General features: G+C 38.2%; 2 protein-coding genes across 2 annotated transcripts; both read left to right on the top strand.

Moving 5' to 3' along the window:
• The first annotated feature begins 17,167 nt into the window (after nt 1-17,167).
• LOC114526779 (zinc finger MYM-type protein 1-like) lies at nt 17,168-17,818 on the top strand. Its single transcript, XM_028548300.1, has one exon. The coding sequence runs from the start codon at nt 17,168-17,170 to the stop codon at nt 17,816-17,818; it is 651 nt and encodes a 216-aa protein (XP_028404101.1).
• Nucleotides 17,819-23,128: 5,310 nt separating this feature from the next.
• On the top strand, nt 23,129-24,721 carry LOC114526778 (zinc finger BED domain-containing protein 1-like). The gene is made up of 3 exons (XM_028548298.1): nt 23,129-23,320; nt 23,629-24,021; nt 24,218-24,721. The coding sequence occupies exons 1-3, from the start codon at nt 23,129-23,131 to the stop codon at nt 24,719-24,721; spliced, it is 1,089 nt and encodes a 362-aa protein (XP_028404099.1).
• Nucleotides 24,722-24,977: the final 256 nt, after the last annotated feature.

Genomic DNA, 24,977 nt, shown 5'->3' with positions numbered 1-24,977 from the left:
GAATATTGTCTTAGTACAATTATGATGCTGAAGTCTGAAGCCAATAGCTTCTTTTCTCACTTACATTGGTCAATTCGAAAATGAACTTGAGGACTTCTAGCCTTTAGAGACACTGAACGCCATGTTTTGCACGATATTTACAAAATTAATGTTGATGTAGTGACATTTTCTTTAATAGATACAGTTCAGACAAGCAAATAATCCCAAAGTCTCAGACTTTGCCCCTAAAAATTCTAAGATCACCTAGGCCCCCATTTGTGGCACATATATATATGACATTTTCGTTATGTTGATTTCCAAGCTCCAAACAATCCAACAGCCTTTTAAAGAAAGTGGGTGTGGCCATGACACAAGTAAATCATGCAGATTGCTCGCTTTCATACTATATATAATATATACTTTTTAGTATATAGACCTTGGTAAAACAAATGGGTTCTAGAATACTTTTCGTTACTTCAACAACACTCTTAGTCTTAACCAGACGTGTACTTTGAACTTGTAGAATTTTTAATCATATAGCGGTTCAACTAAACGAATATTTACAGAGATAGTGCGGTACAAATACAACCAATACGAATACGAACAAGTAAACCATACAAATGCATACATGAAACTTACAGATTGATTTGTCTGTTTGGTAGAAAATCGTTCGCCTCTTGAATTGTGGAGACTCTTGGTTGAGCTTTGTATCGTATGATCAAATTGATAGTGAACAACTATTTATACCCCGAATTAACATAACTAATTAACATAACATTAAACTAAGTTATGACAGTTCCGGTTTGAAATCTACATTCCTGCCTTAAAATGTTGTATAAGGCGACATTTAAACAGTACGTAAAGATTTTAACTGTGATCGATAACCAATCGACATGACAATGTGCTCTTCAACAATCAAGTGCATTCTGATGCTTCCAAGAGGACAATCTTGTCCACAGGGCATTCTAGGGTGATAAGTTTTGTTCTTAAAACTACTCTTCTCACGAAGCCGTCTCTCGAATTTGATTTCACTCTCGTGATTCGACGAAGCGACCACAACGATCTTGGTGTATTCTTGTCAACCAGCAAAACAATATCACCTACAGAAAAATTCCGACAAGCATTAACCCATTGCTGATGGTGTTGCAATTCTGGCAAGTATTCCTTCATCCAGCGGCGCCAAAAAACATCCGAGAGATATTGAGATAAGCGCGTGCTTACCGCATGCTCAGAATGTTGTCATGCGGTTGGAAAATGTGACAAAACTCCCTGATGCCTCCCCCCTAGAGTAAATTTGACCCCTGAAATCGATTTCTGGCGTAAAATTGGACCTAGGGGGCAGATTTTCGGCTTTTTTTGCCCGAAATTTTTTTTCAATATTTTTATTATTGTGAAACAATATTGCAGGTGATGCGAATTCATATCATCAATGTATGTTTATATAGAAAATCGGCAAAAATCTTCTAAAGGCTCGATTTTGACGCTAAAGATATCAAAATAATCCTGAATATGTGAACTAAACCACCGCAACAGGTGTTTCTTTGCATTTTGGGCAGTTTTTAAGGATTAGGCCGCTTTGATGTGCAATATTGAATAATATAAAAAGCACATGCACTTTAAAGTGAATATCTTAGCGAATTGACAACATATCAATATAAAAAAAACATGTATCTACCGAGGACAATTTCTTCTTTAAATTGCTTCTATTTTTGTTAAAATCGGTCAAGTATTCGAACAGGAATCGCAAGTTATAATCAGCAAACCAGTTCGAAATGTCACCTGATCGGACGGCAATGAGTTAATTTAGGTCATGATCAGATCGAATGAAGTTCGCGCAATGACGAGCCGTTTTATTTCTTGCAAGCCGGCCATTTATCGTCCAACTGAAAACTGTTCTCAAGCGTACGGTCCCTTGCCACTGCTCTCTGACTTCCTTTGGTTCCAATGCCTTTGGTATATCATTCCTGATTAGTAAGCCAACTGCGGCATCGATTTCCTGTACGTTTACATTTCTGAGATGAGGCCATCTGTCAACATCCTTTTGAAGCAGAATGCTAGATCTACCGACAGGTAACCGTTCGGTTGAGAAAACAGTAGGAAGTTCCACTAAGTTCTCTTCGTTTAAATCCAAAACTTCCAAACTGGTCACACTACATCTGGTCACACAACATCTGGTCGTCTGCTGCAGGGACCAATGGTAGCCCTGTCGTAGAGATGCCGGCCCCGATGACACCACATTCAGTTTGGGTAGCACTAACACAACCATTTCACACGGCATTGTTGGCGCATGCTTCATCACCTGATCGATCAGTCAATTTGTTTGGGCTATCATGACTAGACGACTTGTGCACACCACAGTCTCCGCTTCTTGGATGCAGATATGTTGATTGCTTGAACTGACAACCGGATACCTTGCAGAAACTGGGCTTTGGACAGGACTTTGCGACATGTCCTTGAAACAAGCAGTTGTCACATAGAGGACTTTTGCGAACGAACTTAAGACGACCCATTACAGACTCTTTCTTAAAATGAATACATTGTGGCAGAATACGGTCTCCATTACACATGGAACATTTGTAGGGTTTTGAATTCTTTTTTTCCATCATCACCTAGCTTACCATCAATTTGAAAGTTTCATAAGTATCCAAAAAAGCCAACTTTCCCTCACTCTCGCGCTCTACAGTGAACTGAATTGATGGCTCAATAGAATTCAAATGTTTCAACAAATTATCGATCTCATTTTTGTTAACCGCAGAGGCCACATCGTCAACATATCGTTTTCAAAACAAAGGTTTGACCGGACTAGAGGCTAAAGCTCTTTGCTCGACATCTTCCATTACTAGGTTAGCAATTACTGCCGAGACCGGGGATCCCATCGCTGTCCCAAAAACCTGCTGGTAATAGTTGCCTTCAAAAGTAAAATAAGTCGTATTGAGACAAAAGATCGATTATATCCTCCACAGGTAACGATGTTCTTTGTGATAAAGAAACATCTTCTGTGAGTCTTTTTTCAGCAACTTTGATGGCAAGATTGACAGGGATTTTGGTAAACAAGGAACGCTTTTTTGGATACTTATGTTCATAGAAATATCGAAGGGCAGTTAGAAACTGACGTTTACCGTAAACCTACACATACGGACAAATATCTATCCTTCTACTCACACCATCCAAAAAGTCATAAAAAGTCTGTTGCAAAAACTTTGTTTCAAAGAGCTGAATTGTTACCATCCAATCGCGTTGCTAGGGACAACGAGCGTGATTATGTCCTCAGTGTACTGAAAGAGAACAACTATCCTCGAAACTTTTTAAATGATTGTCTAAAATCCCCTGTCTCGACTAGATGCAATTCCTCAGAGGGTGATTCCTCAAAAACAGGTTTTGCTATAGTTCCATACATTCAGGGAATTGCAGAACCAATCAGGAGGATCCTGAATAATTGTGGTATAAAAGTTGCCTTAAAACCCTTTAGACATTGGGACATATTTTCGCGAAACCCAAGGATCGCGTAGCGACTAAACAGAAAACTCATGCTGTATACTCTATACCATGTGGTGATTGCGAGAAAGAATATGTAGGTCAAACAAAACGCCAGTTCGGCACACGTTTAAAAGAACATCAAAAGGCCGTATCGAACTTAGACAGTTCAAAATCAGCCTTGGCAGAACACGTGTGTCAAACTAACCATAACATTGGGTGGAACAATTCAAAAGTCATTACCACTAATGATCGTTATGGACAAAGGCGTTGTTTGGAAGCCTGGCATATTAATGCGAGTCTTTGTGCCCTTAATAGGGATGACGGAAGCTATTTGCCAAAAGAGTATTTACATCCGATTAATAGATGACGTCATTTTGAGAGTATATAAGGAACCGAGTTTCAACATCAGATCACCCCTGATGAAAACACTAGACCGGAGTGTCGAAACGTTGGGTCGTGAAAGTTAATCTTTGTGTGGTGATTACTTTCATTTACTAAAACCAGAGAAGCGATAATTACGATGCTTCCCAATTAGTTTAACCAAACTTTCAGGATTTTCCACTCTGCTAATGTATCCGATCTCCTTCAAGGTATTTCTGCAACTAGCCAGTAGCACAGAGTACTTCTGTAAGCCTACGCCATCTTCTACTTTAATTGGCGATGCTTGGGTGATCCGGTCCACGTATGCAGCAGCAATCTTGTAGTTTTGTCTGTAGTTGTCTTTCAGAAGCTTCTTTACCTTGAGATATCCTTCTTCTGGATTTGTAGTTAAGCAACTTCGAACAAGCTCTTGCACCTCACCTTTCGTATATTGGACCGTATAGAACAGTCTTGCACTGGCGCTTGTTGTCTTTGCTTCGATCAGGTTCTCGAAAGATCGTACAAAGTGACAATACTCAATTAAATTTTCAGCAAAGGTTGGAACCTGAACGTTAAGCAGGGCCATGGCCAAGGTCGACCTTTGGTGCTGATTTAGTAACTGATGTAATTCGGCATTAAATTGGCTTGTTGACCGAGAGCATATTTATTCTCTAGCTTCACTCCGGTTTGCTTTGCTATTGTGGATGTAAATTGTGTTGCCATAGGTTGATTTTCGCTATGAATAGCTTCAGCATATACTCTTTCCTCTGCTTTAGCTTTTTCTAGTTCTGTGTCAAGCTTCAGTTCATATTTTCTTTGTTCCAATCGTAACTTCTCTTCCTCTTATTGGTGTTGTCTTTGTCTGAAAAGAAAGAGCTTGTTGTTTAGCTAGTTCTGTCTTTTCTGCTTCCAACGAGGCGGTCTTCGCTCTTGCCGCTAGTCTGGATTTCATGTTTTATCGCGGTGCGAGGGTCCAATATTGCTTACTGAATCACCCGATCTAACTTCTTGGTCCGCCTTTGATACCTCATCTTCAAAACTTGAAACCCACTCGCTCAGAGTTCGTGAGAAATTCTCGATTCACCTATTTTCTGTTTGCAAATACTCTTCGGAGTCTTGGATATCATACTTGTCGCCAATTATGTCATGATAATTGGCATGAGCTGTGTAGAATTTACTTGCCCACATCATCAAATTCCTTTATCTTCGCTAAAGTGTCGTCTTTAATTTGACAATTACCTATCAATTCGGTGAGCTCTTTAATCTTCTTTGTTATGTTTGCCTTTGCAGCCGAGCGGCAACGCCTCAATCTCAGAAGTTTGCTTGATTCTTCAACAAAACTAGTTGGGCGATCCTTCTCTCTGCAATAGCATAGTTTGTGCGATGGTTCCAAATTGATAGATATAAAGTTTTAAATTAATCTTTTAACAATGTTAGACTCAGTCTTAACCAGACGTGTACTTTGAACTCGTAGAATTTTTAATCATATAGCGGTTCAACTAAAGGAATATTTACAGAGATTAGTACAGTACGAATACAACCAATACGAATACGAACAAGTAAATCGTACAAATACATGGAGACTCTTGGTTGAACTTTGTATCGTATGATGAAACTGATAGTGAACGCTTTGCTCGAATCTGCTCTTCACTCATGCTCGATCTCAAGTTCTGTAGCAGTAACGAGTTCCTAGCTTGATGTTGTTTTGCAATCTCACGGCGAAGATCGTGGATGGAATCTCCATGTTCTGTTGATGGTGTACCACTTGGTGGATGATTCTACTTGAGAGAAGATGACAGATGGTTGTGGAGTTCAAATGCTCTTCATCACAGATGTCGTTAAAGATCGGAATACCAAGACCTCTTGTACGAGCTGGAAGCGAAACCAATTGTCGCTCATGGATGGAGAAGCTACGGTTATCGAGGAGTGCAGGAAGGAGCTTCAGGTTGATGGTGTCGTCAACAAGATGCATCGCGGTCTTGATACCTGGAATGGCACGAATGTGGTAAGTAAATCTGTGCCGAAAACCTGATACAAACGCCGTGTATGCTGCTTGGGGTTGGAATTTGGCAATTTCACTCAAAACGTGAAGTTGCTGTCACCATTTACTAACTAAAGAACTAATATACTTATTTTTTCCGTCATCCGATCCAAGATATCCTCCAAGGTACTTATGCCCTTCACTTGAAATTTGTACATTAGTTCCAGTGATGATCTCAATGGCAGTCTGCTCCAGGTGTGGCTTCACAATCAACCAGGATTTATCAGCTCGCAGGTAGTAACCAAGACTCAGACCATGCACGGCAATCTTCTCCCACCAGGCATGCAATTGCATTAGCTTACCTGCTCCACTAAGGTCATCTGCGTACGCAACATGCCTTACATCACTGGCTTCATCAGATTTAATCATGAGCAGGAGTGGAATAATGGCGACTGCGTATAACAGCATGGCTAATAGATCACCTTGCGTGGTACCTTCAGCTGATGCAATTTCTTTACCACCTTGCAAGAACAATCTTGAAGCTGTTACATAACAATTGAACGTATAAACAGCCATTGCGGGACAAATGTACTGAATGTTATGTAACATGATCTTACGGTTGATGGAATTGAACGCATTGGTGGCGTCTACCAGTAAGACAGCGTCTGTTTCTTCTTCTTCAAAAATCTTCAACATGGCGTGAACAGCAGCTTCGCAGACTGATTGTTGTCCTGCACATAGCTGTAAGTCTCCTGCGCTATCCATGATTTGTGGTTTGATGGCAAAGACAATTGATTTTCCAATTATCCGTCGTAAAACCTCTCCAATCCCAATTGGTCTGACACCAGGGTTCTTGTCCAGAGGTATTAAGCGACACGCTAAGAAGGCCTCTAAGCTGGTGGTCTGATCTGCTCCAATAACGACCTTCTGGGTTGCAAGTGTTCTCGCCATTAATGCTATTGCGGATCGCAGATCTTTGCCAGCCTCTCCATAGTTGCGAGACACCAAAATATGCCGCCATCCAAGTGCGTCAAGACCTGAAGGACCAGCAGCACCTTGAGTCCTCAATGCTGCTTTTGCTATGGCTGCCTCGTCTATGTTGGCGAATAACAATGGATCGACATATGGAATTTTACCATCAATCATGATGGAATGATCCTCAGGTTGTGCAAGTGGATGTTTCTGCAAGAGGTCCTTGTACACATCGTCATTAAGAGGAAGAACTCCACCACATGATTGTTCATCCAACAAACGTAGAGCTGCATTCACTTTGCCACGAAACATGACACTAGCGAAGGTCTTGGAAAGCTGTTCATTCGAAACCTTTCTAGTAGCTAGTAGTGTCGACTGGATGGTTTTACATTCTTGAAGTAACCCATCAAAGTTGCCTTTTTGCCACAAAGCCATGTGCCGAGACAGACAAGTCACATGGTCTTTCGATCTCGATTTAAAACTCGGTTTTTGTTAGGAAGAGCAGGCATGATCATAGTAAGTTTTAAAGAAATATCATAATATCATGCAAGATCTCCAAGTCCAAGTTACTGTTCCAAGCGTTAACAAGTCTCTCCAGTTCCCTGACATACGACTTTCCAGCAGCTTCACTCGGCAACATAAACAGATTTTTGCGGCAAAAAACTTTGCTGAATTAGTACATTGGGTAAAATAAGATCACACACAAAATTTTAAGACAAACGGTTAGAACGGGGGTGGGGGGGGGTGTGGACCGAATTCACTCTTTGTAGTTAGGTGCCAATACAGTAGTTTCATATAGGGTGAAAAATACAAAACCCGGTACTAAACATCAAGCAAATCAAAATTTGTAGCATGTTCGCCTCACATGAATCATTGTTGAAACCTATACTCACATGAACATGTCGCTTTGCTTTTTGGAAACCACAACTGTAAATAGACACTTGCCGAATTTGCTTGACTGTGGAAGTGAAACTTTCGTTTTTGTGTCTGAAAGATGTAAAGAAGGCAGATGCAGAGGACATTATGAGAGCAATTGAAGAAAGTTTTAAGTCACTGGGGATCTTGCCAAATGAATTGTATTCCAAATTAGTGGGTTTTGGAGCTGATGGTGCGTCTGTGAACACTGGGAAAAAAAATGGAGTGAAAGCACTTCTGGAGAAAAATTCTTCTTGGCTTGTATACACATGGTGTGTTGCCCACAAACTGGAACTTGCCCTCAAAGACGCAATAAATGGCACAGCATTTGACGATGTTGATAATATGCTAACGAAGCTATATTCCCTGTATCATAAATCTCCCAAAAAGATGCACGAATTGAGACAACTTCATGATTTACTCAATTATGAATTTGAAGAGGGCTTTGTGAAACCAAAACGTGCTTCTGGAACACGATGGATCGCATTCAAGCTATCAGCACTGCAAATTTTTCTTGACAAAATGGTGTCTACATGCAACATTTAGAAAATTTAAGTGTAAGTGATGAAAAAGTCACAGATCGTCAAAAACTCAAAGGTTATTTACGTAAATGGAAATCTAGTGGCATGCTGTTATATGTTGCACTGTATATCGATGCTCTCAATCCTGCGGCAATTCTGTCTAAAGCATTTCGGGACGACCAAATAGACAGTGTTGCCGCAATACACAACCTTCACCGATCCAAGAAATCCCTTGACCAGTTGATGTTGAAATCATTTGAAGATCTTCCATCTATCAAACATGTTTTTAATAAACTGGTAATCACAGACACCTCATGCACTTATCAAGGAGTCGAATTTCCGGTCCATAGTTTCAACAAAGCTGTGGCAGATGTTAAAGCTTCAAAAAATACTTTTATAGAATCCATTCATTCTTCTGTAGATGCTAGATTAAGAGGTGCAAGTAGCATGGCAAAAATCTTGAACACAGAGCACTGGAAATTATTAACAGAAGTGGATGGAATAGAGTTCGCTGATAGTATGATTACTGGTATGTTATAGAAGTTTCGTCCTAGTCAAATAAAGCAAGGCCTCTGTCTAAGCGACTGTAATCAAGCTATTCTTGAGGAGTGGCACAATATTCTAAGTCATACAGTAAGCTTCCTTCAGTAAGAAAGAGCGAACTACAAGAAGACATGGAGACTTCTATTTAACTGCTCGTATTCCTCCAAGTGGAGAAACATTTTGGTTTTGATCCAACTGCTGTTTTCTGTGCCAATTTGCAATGCAAAACTAGAATGCCTGTTTTCCAAACTAAGAAGAACAAAGAGTGATGAAAGGTGTTCTTTAGGTGAAGAGAGACTCACGAATACTCTCAGAATTGTGGAGGAAGGTCCTCCCTTTGATTCATTTCATGCTACTCCAGTTGTTCAGTTGTGGCAAAGTCAAAAAGTTAGACAGCCAAATCAGAAGAGAAGAAAGAAATATAGATCAAGAAAAAAGAAAGTTAAATATTATCACGTGTCAGACAAAGATGCGAACTCTGACGATTCTGTTGATGATATTGTTGACGTGATTGATAATACACCAGCAACACCTTCTTCAGAATCTGATAATGTGGAAGACATGGACATTTGTATTGATGGTACAGATTCACCTGATTATGGCCGTACAGTTCCTTCAATTTTCAGTGACGCTGACAATGAAGGCAGTGATTTTGCTGAGTTTTTTTGTCCGATGACTTCTAGTTCAGTAGTTTGTCTTTGAAACACTCAAACAGTTAGCGTCATAAAGAAATAATTCACATTGTTTTGTAAACATATATATTATATACATGTATTTAACAATAACAACATTGCATATTTCGTTTCTTAGGTTTCTGGCAGACAGGTACAATGACTGGTACTTTTTTTTCGTGACAGGCACAAATTCATTGGTGCTGGTCACTTTGACAGGCAGCCGCCCCAAAATTATTTCCAGGCCTGCATCCCAAGTTATCTAGCTGCTTCATCTAAATAATGCAATTAACTCATTAACTGCACCACCAGATGTGACCGGGTTTAATATAGCCAGGTGATTCTACTGTCTAAAGCTAGGTTATTTTACTTGTTGTGGGAAGCTCTGATCCGCGGTTAATATGTGAAACGATGCATGCATGCTGAGGTAATGTTTTGGTATATTCACACATGAATAGCCTACCATGAAAGTTATTAGAGCATGGACTAAAATAGTTAAATAGCGATAGGTTAATATTGAAAGAATAAAAATTCGAAAGGCGGTTGCCCTCACTATTGCAAGTAGATCTACTATTGCAAGTAGATCTACTATTGCAAGCTGCCCTCACTATTGCAAGTAGATCTTAGGCTCTAGATTGACTTTTCCAATAATGTTTTTCAGTCATGTGTACCTATTTATGAAGAACTCACGTTTGTTTGGATGTTTTTAACTATTCTGCGAACCTTATTTTTTTTGGAAACATCAGATGATTCGGGGACTGATGTGTTGACTTCCGCAGCTGGTTTAAGGGACTTTTCCTTGGAGTTTGGAGATAGCTGATGGTATTCCAAATTTCCCTGTGCATGCACTTGACTGTCAGTTGCACCATTCTCTCGAGATTTCCTGGCTAAGATATGAAGAAAAAAAATTCATGCAAAAGAAAAAAAAATTCATGCGAACCTGCAGCCAATGAGGCAGAGGATTATGGCAATGAAGAAGAGGGTAACGCGGACAAAAGAGAAGATGCTGAAGAATATGATTCTGAATCTGACAAAGAAACTTTTATGAACAATGATGTGGCACATGAAGTCAGCAATGAAACAAACTTTTTGTTGGGCACCAGTTTGAGATTTGGCAGCGCCATCAGATTCAATAATTGTCTGCTTTTTTAACTGGTTATGGAGTTCGAGCCTGTCCTAGAGATTGTGGCTGCCTCTGAGAGTGATGATAGCGGCGATGAAAGTAGTGAATATGAAGAAGATGAAAATAGGTTGGCCAACTCATCAGACTGGTAAGCTGTTTCTTTTTAGGGATATAAAATTTAATTAAATTGGCATTTTAATAACCATTGAGGTGTATTTCAAACCTTGGGAAAGGTGCCTTTCCTGTATCTTACAGTATAAAATTATTTACACATGTACCTGTGAACATTGTCAAATCATGGACGTCCTTAAGAACATGTCTGCTATCATAAAGTAGCTGAGGTTATGAACAAAAACGACAAGGTTTTTGAGACAGACAAGCTAGAGAGTAAACCTAATTGTATAACTGACAAACCTGCATTTGCATCTGTTTGTTTGAATCCATGGTTTCTTTAAGTTGCCTGGTATCATTACAAGCAGCAGTATAGAACAACGGCAACTGAAGGTCCAGGACATAAAAGGAACAGACATGTTGCTTATCGACAGTTTGTTAGGTGGTGTTGGGGTACCTTGGGGAAGGAAATTAGAGTACCTTTGCCATCATGTGCAGTTAGCTGTTTAAGAGCACATTTCTGTCCCCCTGGCTTGGAAGAATTTTGCTGATGAATAATGAGTAGGGGTAGTTTATCTTAAACAAAATGTTTATATGGATCTATAAGTAATATTTGCAAAAATTACAAGTATGAAATGTTTTATAAGAAGTAAACCATGTCTCAATCACTTGACATCCTGGATTTGTGTTTCTCAATCACAGACTGTTTGCCAGGTTTAGTCTCCTTGGCAATGTGTTTTGGCATTTTAGCTGGTTCTTTAATAACTTTAATGCCATGTTTCTTTGCTTTCACCACATCAGCCAGCATTGAAGACAGATAATTATGATTTTTCTTCTCCTTTATTGGCTTGCAAACCCAACTCTTATTTGCCTTGCATTTTTCTACCCTAAATTGTTGTTGTCCCTAAAAGTGCAACCTCATTTCAGCAGTAATCATAACATATCAGTCAGTTGTAAGGCATCGCACAGGTATTTGTTTGCCAATAAGCTTGTTCAGAGACCTTTTGCATCCCTCATATTCCATTGCATTTGAAGATGATACTTCTGTCACTTGAACTAAGCTAAAGTCGATCAGCTTTCCAGAAGCTTCATCAAGAAGAGAGTAGGCGCCATACTTTGCTGAATGACCTGGGCTGTCACAACGACCATCTCCAGCAACATTCAAAGGTTTGTTTAACTCTGACGTTTTGCAACAGTTGTGCATGATCTAAAATGATTTATGGTGATCCAGTGAGCAAAACAGCTGCTGGTATGAGTAGGTTGCTCAATGGCATTCCATCAACATCCATACATCCATCAACATCCATACATCTGTATGGCCCTGCATGCAAGTTGACTTCACTGATACCATGCTTCTTTTTTTTTTATCATTTTCTTCTCAATTATGACCTGTCCACATGTATTAATGTATTACATAAATTAAAAAGTTTTTCCACGGATTTTTCATTAACTAAAAAATTTTTGGATTGCAAAAAGGTATTTAAGGACGTTTCAGGCTCAATTTCATCTATCTCCTCTGGTAGAGGCTCATTGGCAGCTGATAAATGTCATCTTGGTGATAATCAATTGAACTATTATAACTATTAGTTTCAGATCCAGGTTCATCAAGGTCTTAGTTGTCATTAGAGGTTGATGGGATGGCTGTGGATGGCAAGGTGTTCAACTGCTCTTTGGCTTTTGTATCAAAAAAATGTTGGTGATCAGCATAGTAGTTGTGATTGATAAAAACGTGAGTGCAGATAGTCCTGACTGGTCAATGGTATTACCAAGGTTGAATAGAAAACTTTCATCAGTTTGTGTTTGAGCATTAACAAGTGCCTTAGATGTAAGACAACACTGTGTTCCGATATTTATGTATGTGGGGAAATTGGTTCCTGTATTTTGATTCTGACAAGCTTCAATAGTGTCACAACTAATGTTATAACTTATAGTTGAAGTTCCTGCATCATCATTATCATGACCACTCAATCTTTCTGTCAATAATTGTTGCAAAATCAACATAGATTTTATTCTTTGGTTACCAATTGAAACCATAATTTATATTTTATAATTTAATTTTATACCTCATTTTTTCTTGAGTACGGCGTTGTCTTTCGCTCAATGTTCTGGTTTGGGTATTTTGTGTATTCTCAGTGTGCTTAAAAATTGTTGAAACAACAGGCTGATTTTTTCCAGATGTGTATCAGATAAAAGTTAATACATAGTTAAAAACCATCAATCCACAAGTACTGTACCTTCACGTTTAGTTCCATCAAGGAAGATACATATGTCTTTACTCTTCATGACTTATTGAAATTGTTCGGTACATTCAGACTAGCATGGTAAGCCTGCAAAGCATTATTATTAGGAAGTTTTTTGTGCGCCGGAAACAACAACACTGATACCAGGGGCGGATCTAGACCAGTACATCTGATGCGAATGCATCGGTCACATTTCTCAAAAAATATATATGTATATATACTAGTTATATATACTATATGTGTAACGATAATATCCTTCAGGCGCATCAGTGCAACTAAATGAGACTTGAGTAAATGTGAGGTGTGCCTAAATGGTTTTAAATAGTATTTAAACTTTTTTGCGAGAAAAAATGGCCGAATAGCCTGCTTTTTAACAACGCCTACTCTTTGGGCAGTAGATGCCGTCAAAAATCGTATAATAATAACATGAAAGCATTTAAAATGTTGCGCCAAGAATATCTGGGTCTGACGCGGGATATATCTCATCAAGCTATATGTATAGAGTTCAGTGGCTTATGACGTCACAGTGGCTGGCTAGCGATGCATCGGTTGATGCACCGGCGCATCGCTAGCCAGCCACTGTGACATCACAAATCTATTATTTTGGGGCCGTTTTTAAGCTGCATCTCGCCAAAAATTTGAGATTGTGGGCACACACGCACCGATGCATCTCAGCCACTGTGACATCGTATTTGTTCATTGTCATGCTTTTATCATGGTGGCAAGTAAAGATATGCAAATGTCGATGCAAATGAAGTGCGATCTTTGCTCTTTGCTTGAACTCAATAAGCTGTCCGATATTGAGGCAGTACGGCGTGATGCTGAAATGAGAGTTTCAACTTTCCTCTCGAAATCGAAGGTTTCGAATTTCTTTAAAAGAGGCAAAGTAGGAAGAGATATTGCCAGTGAATTATATATTCCGAAGCATATCACCGAAGCGTGGCAACGTGGGGAACTCCGAGCTCTAAAGTGAGTATTTGTTTACACTTTACACTACTCTCAGTACTATGCCAATAATGATAATAAATAAAGAATAATATTCTAATTCTGCCAACATAAGCTTTATATTATATATTAAACAATTAAGCTGCATGTAGTTGTATAATATTATATAATATATATATAATTATATATATATATATATATATATATATATATGTATATGTATATATATATAAATATATATATATATATATATATATATATATATATATTATATAGATATATATAAATATATATATATATATATATATTATATATATAATATATATATATATATATAATATTATATATATATAAATATATACAGTAGGAGGCAAAAGTTTGAGTCCAGTGACTGTATTTCTTTGTTTCAGCAGCATATATTAATATTCTACAGAAAACCTTACCGATAAGTGAACTAGAAAAAAGTAAACAAGTAAACAGAAAAATACATGCTGTACAACAACTATGAGATGTTATGATATTCATTTTTACGTATTTTAATGTGCAAACATGCATTTACATGTCATTGCTTAGTTCCCTCTTTTTTGCTCTTGAAATGACCTTTATTCTTGCTCGCATAGATTCCATAGGTTTTTTAATGTCACACGTTCAATACCTTGCCAGCATTCGTTGACCACTTGCCTCAAGTCAGCCTGGCTGGCGGGTCTGTGCCTCGCCCTCTTCCGGTTAAAACGGTTCTACAAGTGCTCCATAGGTTTTAGATCTGGAATATGAGGTGGAAAGCCATGACAACGAGATCACCAGAATGAGTTTGCTTCTAAACGATTTCTGGCACATAGAAGATGTGCATGTGCTTAGGGTGATTATCATGTAGTTAGACGTGCGATCATCTTTGTACCAGATGAAATTCCATGTCCTTGAAGAATTGGATGATACTTTTCTTTAATTAGGATCCTATTATATCTTTCAATATTGCCAAACCGAGCATGACCAAAGCAGCTAAAAGTTTGCTTGAGTAGGATTTAGTTTCTTCGAACCTCTCCAAGGTTAGTTGCATACCACCTTTTTAAATTCTCACTTCTTCTGCGATCTTACGAGGAAAGAATCCTTCAATACTTAATGGAACTATTTGTCCTTGTGCACCATCACTTTGCCCTTTTTCCTACCCATCTTGGGCAGTGTAAAGGAATGAGAACTTTATTTTGTTATAATTTAGATCATTAGGACCAAAACAGTGTGCAATTAATATAGTTTACAGTACTGAAACACTAGCACGCATGTCTTAACTCCAATACGCTGCCAGGATTTAATACTGGAATTCTACAACGACTGGACTCAAACTTTTGCCTCCTACTGTATATATAAATATATATATATTAATATAATATATATATATATAAATATATATATATATATATATATATATATATATATATATATATATAAATATCATTCTGAATTGTATAATATCAATATGCAATTCATTATTAATATTTTGCAGTAGAATTATATTATGGTAAGAACCCAGGAGGTTGTAGCAATATTGACAATAATTGACCTGTCCTTAGTGCACGACAGTGATTATAAATTGAATGTCAAGGACCATACAGTGTATAAATGAACATTAGAACAAATTATGCCTCAGTAATATTATTTAAACTTATCTCTTTTAAAACAATATCATGATTGCCAACCCTCACTGTTGAACAGTTGAAGGATTATGTTCAAACTATTATATGTGTTTTTGATCTAGTTAGTAATTAAAAAAATATTGCAGATAATTTAAATTGTGCATGTTCTCTAAAATCTAAGGATTAAGGTCATTTAATGGCTTTTAATTGATGATGGTATATAATATATAGGACCAAAGGTGATGGAAATTGTCTATACAGAGCCTGTTCCAAATTACTTTGTGGCAAAGAGGATCTTTATAATTTATTGAGAGATCTTACCAGCATTGAGCTCTTTAATAATCAAGAGTTTTATGCATTCCATCCATACATTAAAGAAAAGTCAAAGCTATTCAAATCCGAGAATAGTGCTTTTTCAGCGGCTGCATCTGACTCAGCCCTAGGACATGGTTATGACCGCAAGGATCCCAACAGCAGGGTAAAAGTTGTTGAGCATGAAGCCATCCAAAATGCAAACCCTGGTACCTTTTCCTCTCTTTTGTGCATGCTAGCCTTGTCGTCTGTTACTGGAATGAACATTACATCAGTTTACCCTGAGAACGCAGCAGCACCGAACAAGTATTCGCAATTTTTAAATGGAACTATACAACCAAGGCAGACACATGTAATTTTTCAACTTGGTCAACCAACTAAACTTTTTCTCTTATGGACAATTGATGGTGTGCATACTCTGCCTGGTTTGACTGCTGACTTCAACCCAAACCACTTTGTACCACTTGTCGAAGTTTTAACCAAGAAAGATGTCCCAACTAAGCCGAAGAAGTGCTCACAATCTCAGCAACAGAATCTTTTTTCTCGCCCTTCCCAAAGTACGACAAAGTCACAAAATTCAGACGAAAAGCCATCAACATCTTCTATTGTCAAGGATGAGCACAAACCTGTAAAGGAATATGATCCTCCTGGGATCACACTAAAACGTAAGTTATTGTATCTTTCATTTAGTTTTTTTCTGAACTGCCATCTTTTCAACATTTTCATATGAAAGATATTATTGGGAGTTCACAATTACAGATGTTGTTAAGCAGATGATTGCAATGAACAAAAATGCATGTAGATTGAAGATTAATATACAAAGGTGCAAACCATTTGTATACAATCATCTGTTATCGCCGGTTTTTGAACTCATCTGATTATAATTGTAATTCGTCCCTGTTCATTTTATCTGCAGGTCCGCTTGCACTTGCCTTAGAAAAACCTAGTACTTCTGGCGAATCATCCCTGAAGCGAAATAAGGCAGATATTTCAGATGTTGACCCATTGGATATTGGACATTTTGTTTCAGTGACAACAATCGATGATGATACTAAGCTTAATTTAATTAACAATCATTGGAAGCCATCCCAATCTTTCAGTTTTCCTTGTTCATCTTCGCGGCGAAAATTTTGTCTTACTTGGCTAAATCGGTGGTCTTGGTTATGTTACTCTAAACTTTTCGATGGGGCCTTTTGTCTTTCTTGTGTTCTTTTTGGTAAAGAAACTGGACATAATGGCTCCAAATTAATAAAGCTGTTCAAGGAACCATTAACAAATTGGCAAAGTGCTGCTTCAAAACTTGAGCAACATCAAAAATCTTCCGTGATCCACCGTGATTCTATGTTGCGCATGGTGCAGTTCAAGAAAATTATGACAGGCGAAGAAATGGGTATTGATGAACAAACAGATAGAATGAGGAGCGCTTGTATTCAGCAGAACCGATCTATCCTAACCTCCATCACTAAGACAATCCTTTTGGCTGGAAAACAGAATATCGCTTTAAGAGGACATCGTGACGACTCCAAGTATTATCTTTCTACCAATCCTGGTAACTTCCAATCCCTTCTTGATTTCCGAGTTGATGCAGGTGACGAAACCCTTCAACGTCATTTTGAGAGTGGCAATAAGAATGCGACTTATCGTTCCAAGACAATCCAGAACAAGCTCATTAAGGTCTCCGGCGACCAGATTCGCGATAAAATCGTGGCTGAGATAAATAACAGTAATTGTCCAATATACTCGGTTCTTGGTGATGAAGCGACAGACTGTGACAGTAAAGAACAAATGTCCATTGTCCTGCGATATGTTGATTCGAAGAAAGAAATTAACGAAAGATTCATAAAATTTGTTGAATGCAAAGGTGTTACAGGTGAAGCATTAGCGAACAACATCGAAGGAACTTTGCAAGAAGTTGGTCTTCCTCTTTCAAATCTTCGTGGTCAAGGTTACGATGGTGCAAGTGCGATGTCTAGTCAGACAAAAGGTGTCTCTGGGCGTATTTTAGAAAAGAATTCGAAAGCATTGTATGTCCACTGATCCAGCCATCGCTTGAATCTTGTTGTTGCCAAAACTTGTGGGATAAACTCTGTTCAAAAAATGTTGGATCATGCACAGAAGATCTCTAGTTTTTTCAGTCCATCTCCAAACCGAATGCAATTGCTGAGAAAGGAAATGGCAAAGATTGGTTTGAAGCGCCAGAAGCTTGGAGCTCCTTCGACAACGCGTTGGGTTGAACGGATCTCTACTCTAGGTGGATTTGTGGATGCGTTTGAGGCCATCTTCAACAGCTTGGATTACATGAACCTGAATGTCAACAATAACTTCAACAATTCGAGTTCTGATGCTGGTCTTTTTTTCCACTCAATTCAGAAGTTTGAATTCATTGCCACTCTTGTAATTACTACCAATATCCTTCATCACACCTTGTTTTTGACCGTTGAATTGCAACGTCGGAAAATTGATGTCGCACAGTCCCTCAAGCAAATCAATCTGCTAAAGGTCCAGCTGAAGAAAATGTGAGAGTCGGTGGAAGAGATTCATGATAAGTATTACGATGAAGCCTTAGAATTGGCCGAGTCCGTAGCAGTTAGTGAATCCTTTCCTAGAATCTGCAAAGTTCAAACTACTTGGGATAACTATAACATATCCAATGCCCGCAATTATTTTCGACTGAAGCTTACTATTCCAATTTTGGATCACTTGATTGGAGAAATGGAACATCGTTTCCCATCAGAAATGTGTAATCTCTATAACGGATTTTACGTTATTCCTGGTATTTTTCTTAATTGTAAAGGCAAAGACTGGAAGACGGAGTTTATGAAGTTCGCTGCAGCATATAGTGATGACATGCCAAACTTTCGTTCAATCCATGCCGAGCTGAGTTTGTGGGAAACCAGTTGGACAGAAGGCTTTGAAAAAGTTCCATATGATTCAGTGGCGGATACTCTACGAAACTGTAACGAACTCACTTTTCCGAATATCTGCACCGCCCTTAAGATACTGGCAGTGGTACCAGTTACTACGTGTGAATGCGAAAGATCCATTTCTGCTCTTTGCCGAATGAAAACATGGTTAAGAAGCACGATGGTTAACGAACGGCTAAATGGCCTTGCGCAGATGCATATAAATGACGATATTACCGTAGATATACAAGAAATAATAAATACATTTGCAAGACAGAATCCTACAAGGATGCAATTCTTGGACATATTAAATGATAAAGAAGAAAAGAATAAAGCAAAATGAATTCAATACCTAATATCCTTCAACCCTTCTCTAAAGATTTACTGTGTTATCTGCCGCTGTTGGAAGATCCGTCGCCTTGAACTTTTCCCTAAAGATTTACTTGTTATCTGCTGCTGTTGGAAGATCCGTCGCCTTGAACTTTTCTCTAAAGTTTTAGAACATTTTATAAAGGTTTACTTGTTATCTGCCGCTGTTGGAAGATCCTTTGCCTTGAACATTTTATTAAAGATTTACTGTGTTATCTGCTGCTGTTGGAAGATCCGTCGCCTTGAACTTTTCTCTAAAGTTTTACTTGTTATCTGCCGCTGTTGGAAGATCCTTTGCCTTGAACATTTTATTAAAGATTTACTGTGTTATCTGCGACTGTTGGAAGATCCGTCTCCTTGAACTTTTCTCTAAAGATTTACTTGTTATCTGCCGCTGTTGGAAGATCCTTTACCTTGAACATTTTATAAAGATTTACTTGTTATCTGCCGCTGTTGGGAGACCCATCGCCTTGAACTTTTCTCTAAAGATTTACTGTGTTATCTGCCGCTGTTGGGAGATCCTTTGCCTTGAACATTTTATTAAAGATTTACTGTGTTAATTGCCACTGTTAGAAGATCCGTCGCCTTGAACTTTTCTCTAAAGATTTACTTGTTATCTGCCGCTGTTGGAAGATCCGTCGCCTTGAACATTTTATTATAAAGATTTACTGTGTTGTCTGCCTCTGTTTGGAGATCCTTTGCCTTGAACATTTTATTAAAGATTTACTGTGTTACCTGCCGCTGTTGGAAGATCCTTTACCTTGAACATTTTATAAAGATTTACTTGTTATCTGCTGCTGTTGGAAGATCCTTTACCTTGAACATTTTATAAAGATTTACTTGTTATCTGCAGCTGTTGGAAGATCCTTTGCCTTGAACTTTTCTCTAAAGATTTACTGTGTTATCTGCCGCTGTTGGGAGATCCTTTGCCTTGAACATTTTATTAAATATTTAATGTGTTACCTGCCGCTGTTGGAAGATCTGTTGCCTTGAACTTTTCGCTAAAGATTTGCTGTGTTATCTGCCTCTGTTCGAAAGCGCTTTGCCTGTTTCTGAACGTTTTCAGACCAGTTGATGTAGAAAAGGCGGCTCTTGATAATTTTTTTTCTTGTGTTTTTATGTATTGTTGCTTTTTTGTTGAGAAATAACAGGGGTTTTTTCTTCATTTTATTCGTGTATTTTTTGCAAACTTTGCGCTCAAAACGCATGAAATCGCGTTTGCGGGATTCTAGATTTCAAAATTTTCCAGGGGAGCATGCCCCTGGACCCACCTAGTTATGTTGCTCGATCCGCCCCTGACTGATACTTGCCACTAATTACTCACTCTTCCCAATAACAAATTAGAAATAGTTTTAAACTTAAGTCAAAATGCGCGCCAGTAATAAATATCAAGGATTCGTACTTCAGACATGTTGCACTTCAATCTTTATGTTTCATTTTTAAACATTTGCTCAAAGCCATATTCACGAAAATACACTTCAGATGCATCTATTATAGATATGAAATTGATTCAATGACTGTATCGCTTCTTTTAATGAGAATATTAGTAAGCATTGGGAACAATGAAATTTTTCACTCCCGTGCGTCGGCCATCTTGCCCAAATTGTGAGCACTAAATATTGCGCAATGTTTTCAAATTGCAACAATCAAAACAAAGTGTGAGCACACTTCAAACATGCGCAGAAGCGACTGTAACCTGTCTTTAAGCTTTAGAAATAGCTTTTAGTATAATACATTTTGCAAACCTTTTAGTTCATATTTATGACCACCATATGCCTTTAATTGCATGCAAAATGGCTATAAATTTTCATGTACATGTTATTGTTCTATAATGTGTTTCGCAGGCTGTATGAGGAATTTGCAAAGTAAAGAGTTGGAGAGAGTAAAAAATACAGAAGTTATCTCAAAGGACTAGATGTACATAAAAAAAAATTCACCCAACTTTATCAGCAAAAATGCACAGATATTAACCTTTGCCACCTACAATGACTTGTGTACCAAATCATATGAAATACCAAAAGAAGGAGACTTGTAAACTATGTCACAAAACACTGTAATTGTTATCACTTCTGAAGAGGTGTCATAAAATATATTCAATGGAGGATTACAACAAACTACCATGTGCTAAAAAATGCAAATCAGGTAGCAAGGCATCAAAGAAGAAAATAATCAAAGAAAACCCCCTCACTCCAGCAATACTACTTCATGTGAATACAGAAATTTCCAATAAAATGCAAACTAGACTGGGTAAAGCCAGGGCGGTTATAAGATAGGGCAGAGAGACGCCTGATAATTGTGTGAAATATGTGTGATGCACTTTAGAGGCCTGGGGCTAGCAGCCTAGCATGTTTGTAGAAAAGTTCTAGAAGAAAATATTTTTTTACATTTTTTTATTTATCCCAAATGAAAACATTTTTACTTTTCAGTAATTAATAGCAAATGTTTTGGACAACCTTCATATCATGCATTTTCTTTGCTAGGGACATTATTAGTTACCACAATAAAAATATACCAGGAAAACATAAATTACTCGCAGAAACATAACAGTAGGATTGAAACTTTCAATGTTAAGTTTTCCATAAATCATTAAAAACTTAACAGAAGCAGAAGAGGTTTGTAAACACAGCAGAGTGGCTGTCAAATCTATTACAATTCACATTATTCTTGTATGAAGTGACAATTTTTTGAGCATTTTTCAAAAATTTTACTCAAAGTCAACCTTCAAAAAATAAAAGTTATCTCCAAAGAACTTTTAGATACCCATGTGGAATGGGAAGAGTAAGCAATCGACAATGAATTTTAATCAAGATGCAAAGAAAAAGCGTATGGAAAAGTTATTCATGTGAATGGGAAGCAATGACACAAAACAATACAAAGGTTTAAAATCTACCTTCTTGTGCATGTTTGCAAAAATTCGGGCTTTATTTTGCTCAACGAAACTCAACTTAGCATGTTAATCAACTTTTTAACCGTGAAGCTAGTATTAGCTTCTAATGATAAAGTTGATTCTGGGGTATTTGTTTCCATGTCGGTATTAGAAATTTGTTTCCATGTCAGGATTAGAGATCTATTCAAATTCAGCTTCATCTTTACTACTGCAGCCTGCCATGTTTAGAAGTTTTTTGAACTTTGGTGGAGGGTAATCCTTAGCTGGCAATCCACGGAAACGATCTGCGTACACCTTATTCAACAAGTAATTTTTAGTTAGTGATACAGGTATCTTATACATACTGTAAATATCGAAAGTTGTAACTAAACAACTTAATCTCCGATTATTCGGCCATTATTGTTTTGACAGAAACTGTGATCACTGAAGATCATCAAGCAGCGGCATTGAACGCTTGAAAACAATAGTTTTGTGATGACTCGTAGAGATGGAATTCGCGATAATTTGAATAATAATGTTAATGACGCGTATCGACGCGGGTTTAAAAACAAGGTATCAAAATAACACGGCTCATTCAAAGTTTCAAACTTACTCGTTATTCTGTTGCAAAGGGAAGTAATAATGTCTATTCAAAGAAGTCCTGTTTGGAATTACTTTAAGAAAAGTAATGAAGATGATGTCCCAACATGTCAGCTATGTAAGAAGAAGGTGAAAACGAAAGCCGGAAACACAACAAATCCAATGTCGCATTTAAAAACAAACCATCTCATGGTGTATACGACTCTGAATGTAGCGAGGAAACAAACCGCGCCAGCGACCGAATCCTTTCCTTCAACTGCTGCACAGAAATACCAGACATCCTCTTCTCAACCTAGCATCATCGAAGCAATGGAAAAAAGAGCGCCTCTTCAGCCAGGCCAAAAACGGACAGAAGAGATCACTGACGCGATAGCTTATTACCTAGCCAAAGATAGTGTCCCACTCAACGCAGTTACTTGTCCCGGGTTCCATCAGCTGCTCAACGTTTTAGAGCCGCGTTACCAAATTCCATCGAAGTCAACTTTTTCGAGGCAACGTATAGCTAAACTCTACGACACTACGCGAGAAAATGTGCTTAATTCCCTGAGAAACATTGAATTTTACGCAGCCACGACGGATATGTGGTCTTCGCGTGGGATGATACCTTATATGGGATTTACTGCTCATTGGATTGACGACCAGTGGAAACTTGTTAGTCGCTGTCTTGGAACAAAATTCGTGCCTCAAGATCACACAGCAACCAAGCTGGGTGAATGTATGGAAGACGTCATGAAACACTGGGAACTGGATCCGAAAAAGTTATCAGCCATTACAACCGACAACGCAGCCAACGTTTTGAAGGCATGCCGGGAAAAGAACTGGCGCAATATAACTTGTTTCGGCCACAACTTGCATTTGGCAATAACTAATTCCCTCGCAAACGAGAAGAATACATCACGTGCACTCAGTGTTTGCAGGAAGACGGTGGCCGCTTTTAATATGAGCTGGAAAAGGCAGAAGGCTTTTGCAGAGGCCCAAATTCAAGAAGAACCAGGAGTTAAGCCTGTCAAGCTTGCATCGGTTTGTGTACACATGCACTATTCGACATTTTTATAATAAAACTAAATGATTTAAACATACATGTTTTTGTTTTTCTATTTTAATTCTAGGAGTGTGCAACGCGTTGGGGCTCAACTCACCGAATGATCAGCAAGTTTTTGAAAAGTAAAAAAGCACTGCGTAGGGTGTTGAACAAGGACAAGGATACGGCACATCTGGTTCCAAAATGGCAAGATATAGAAGTTTTAGAAGCAGTCGATGCTGCTCTTTCTCCACTTGCTCAATTTACTGATATAATGTGCGCAAGCAAGTACGTAACCATTTCTGCTCTGAAGCCCGTCCTGTATCGACTGAAACACGAAGAGCTTGCAGTTGGAGAAAAAGATCTTCCACTTACTGCCAGTATAAAGAAAAACATCATGAAATACCTTGAAGACAAATATGCGAGTGACGAAAAGCAACAGCTAATGAATGTCACTTGCTTTCTTGATCCCAGATACAAGGTAATTGTTTCAACTTTCAAAGGATACTAATTAAAAGTATAAATTGCAAGGTTATTTTAAGCTTTGACAGTTTGTCACTTAACTTTGTAGATAATTGAATTAGCGGGGTAAAAACAGAAAATTTTAATAGCGCTATAATCTATGTTGTTATTGTCGTTTTCAATTCTTGTATTATTTATTTTTGTGTTCCGTTCAGAGTGATTTCTTCCCGGACAACGAAGAACCTGAAGCCGAAGGTTGTGACATTGAAACTGTGTGCGAGTTAGATGCAGTCAAAGAGACCCTTCTAAAAGACGCAGTTTTTCTCAAGATGCCTGAAGAGACCGTAGAGGAACACAGTAACCAGCCACCGCCAAGTAAGAAAGCTAAGAAGACCCTTGGCTCTCTCACAAGTATGAAGAAGATCAAACAATCGCCGTCGCCAGCCCAGTCACCACGAGATCGCGTGGCAAACGAAATTGCCCGATATTTGCAATTTCCGACGATCGATGGAGATGACGACCCACTCCAGTGGTGGAAATTCCACGAGAATGACTTTCCTCTCCTGTCGCAGTATGTCCGACGATACCTGGCGATTCCCGCGAGCAGTGCTCCAACTGAAAGACTTTTTAGTAAAGCGGGACAGATAGTTACGGCGAAGCGAGTAAACCTCAAGCCAAGCCAGGCAAACATGTTAGTGTTTCTCGCAGAAAATTTATAAACATATATATATTTAATTGTAGTGTGAAACCATTAGGCTTGTAAATAATATCTTTCATAAACGCATAAACCGTTGTTAATAAAACAATATATAAATCTTCGAGACGTACAATGACTGGTTTCATGCACTTCTTTTTAACTGTTTGTGATGCATATACATGCAAGTTGACTAAATTACGTTTTTCATTTGCATAATTCGATATAGTCGATATTATCGATTTTTTTATTTCGATATCGATATATAGATTTTTTTCTAT

This window comes from Dendronephthya gigantea, unplaced genomic scaffold (assembly GCF_004324835.1).
Source record: "Dendronephthya gigantea isolate DGI-Jeju-01 unplaced genomic scaffold, DenGig_1.0 000041F, whole genome shotgun sequence".
Classification (NCBI taxonomy): Eukaryota; Metazoa; Cnidaria; class Anthozoa; order Malacalcyonacea; family Nephtheidae; genus Dendronephthya; species Dendronephthya gigantea.
The sequence above is the reverse complement of the archived record's forward strand: the minus strand, read 5'-3'. Positions and strand labels throughout refer to the sequence as shown.

Excerpts from the sequence above, each read along its gene's own strand:
- LOC114526779 (XM_028548300.1), top strand. The coding sequence starts at position 17,168 with ATGGGTATTGATGAACAAACAGATAGAATGAGGAGCGCTTGTATTCAG.
- LOC114526778 (XM_028548298.1), top strand. The coding sequence starts at position 23,129 with ATGGGATTTACTGCTCATTGGATTGACGACCAGTGGAAACTTGTTAGT. Across the intron at positions 23,321-23,628 it reads ACGCAGCCAACGTTTTGAAG|GAGTGTGCAACGCGTTGGGG; the intron begins GCATGCCGGGAA and ends TTTTAATTCTAG. Across the intron at positions 24,022-24,217 it reads TTCTTGATCCCAGATACAAG|AGTGATTTCTTCCCGGACAA; the intron begins GTAATTGTTTCA and ends TGTTCCGTTCAG.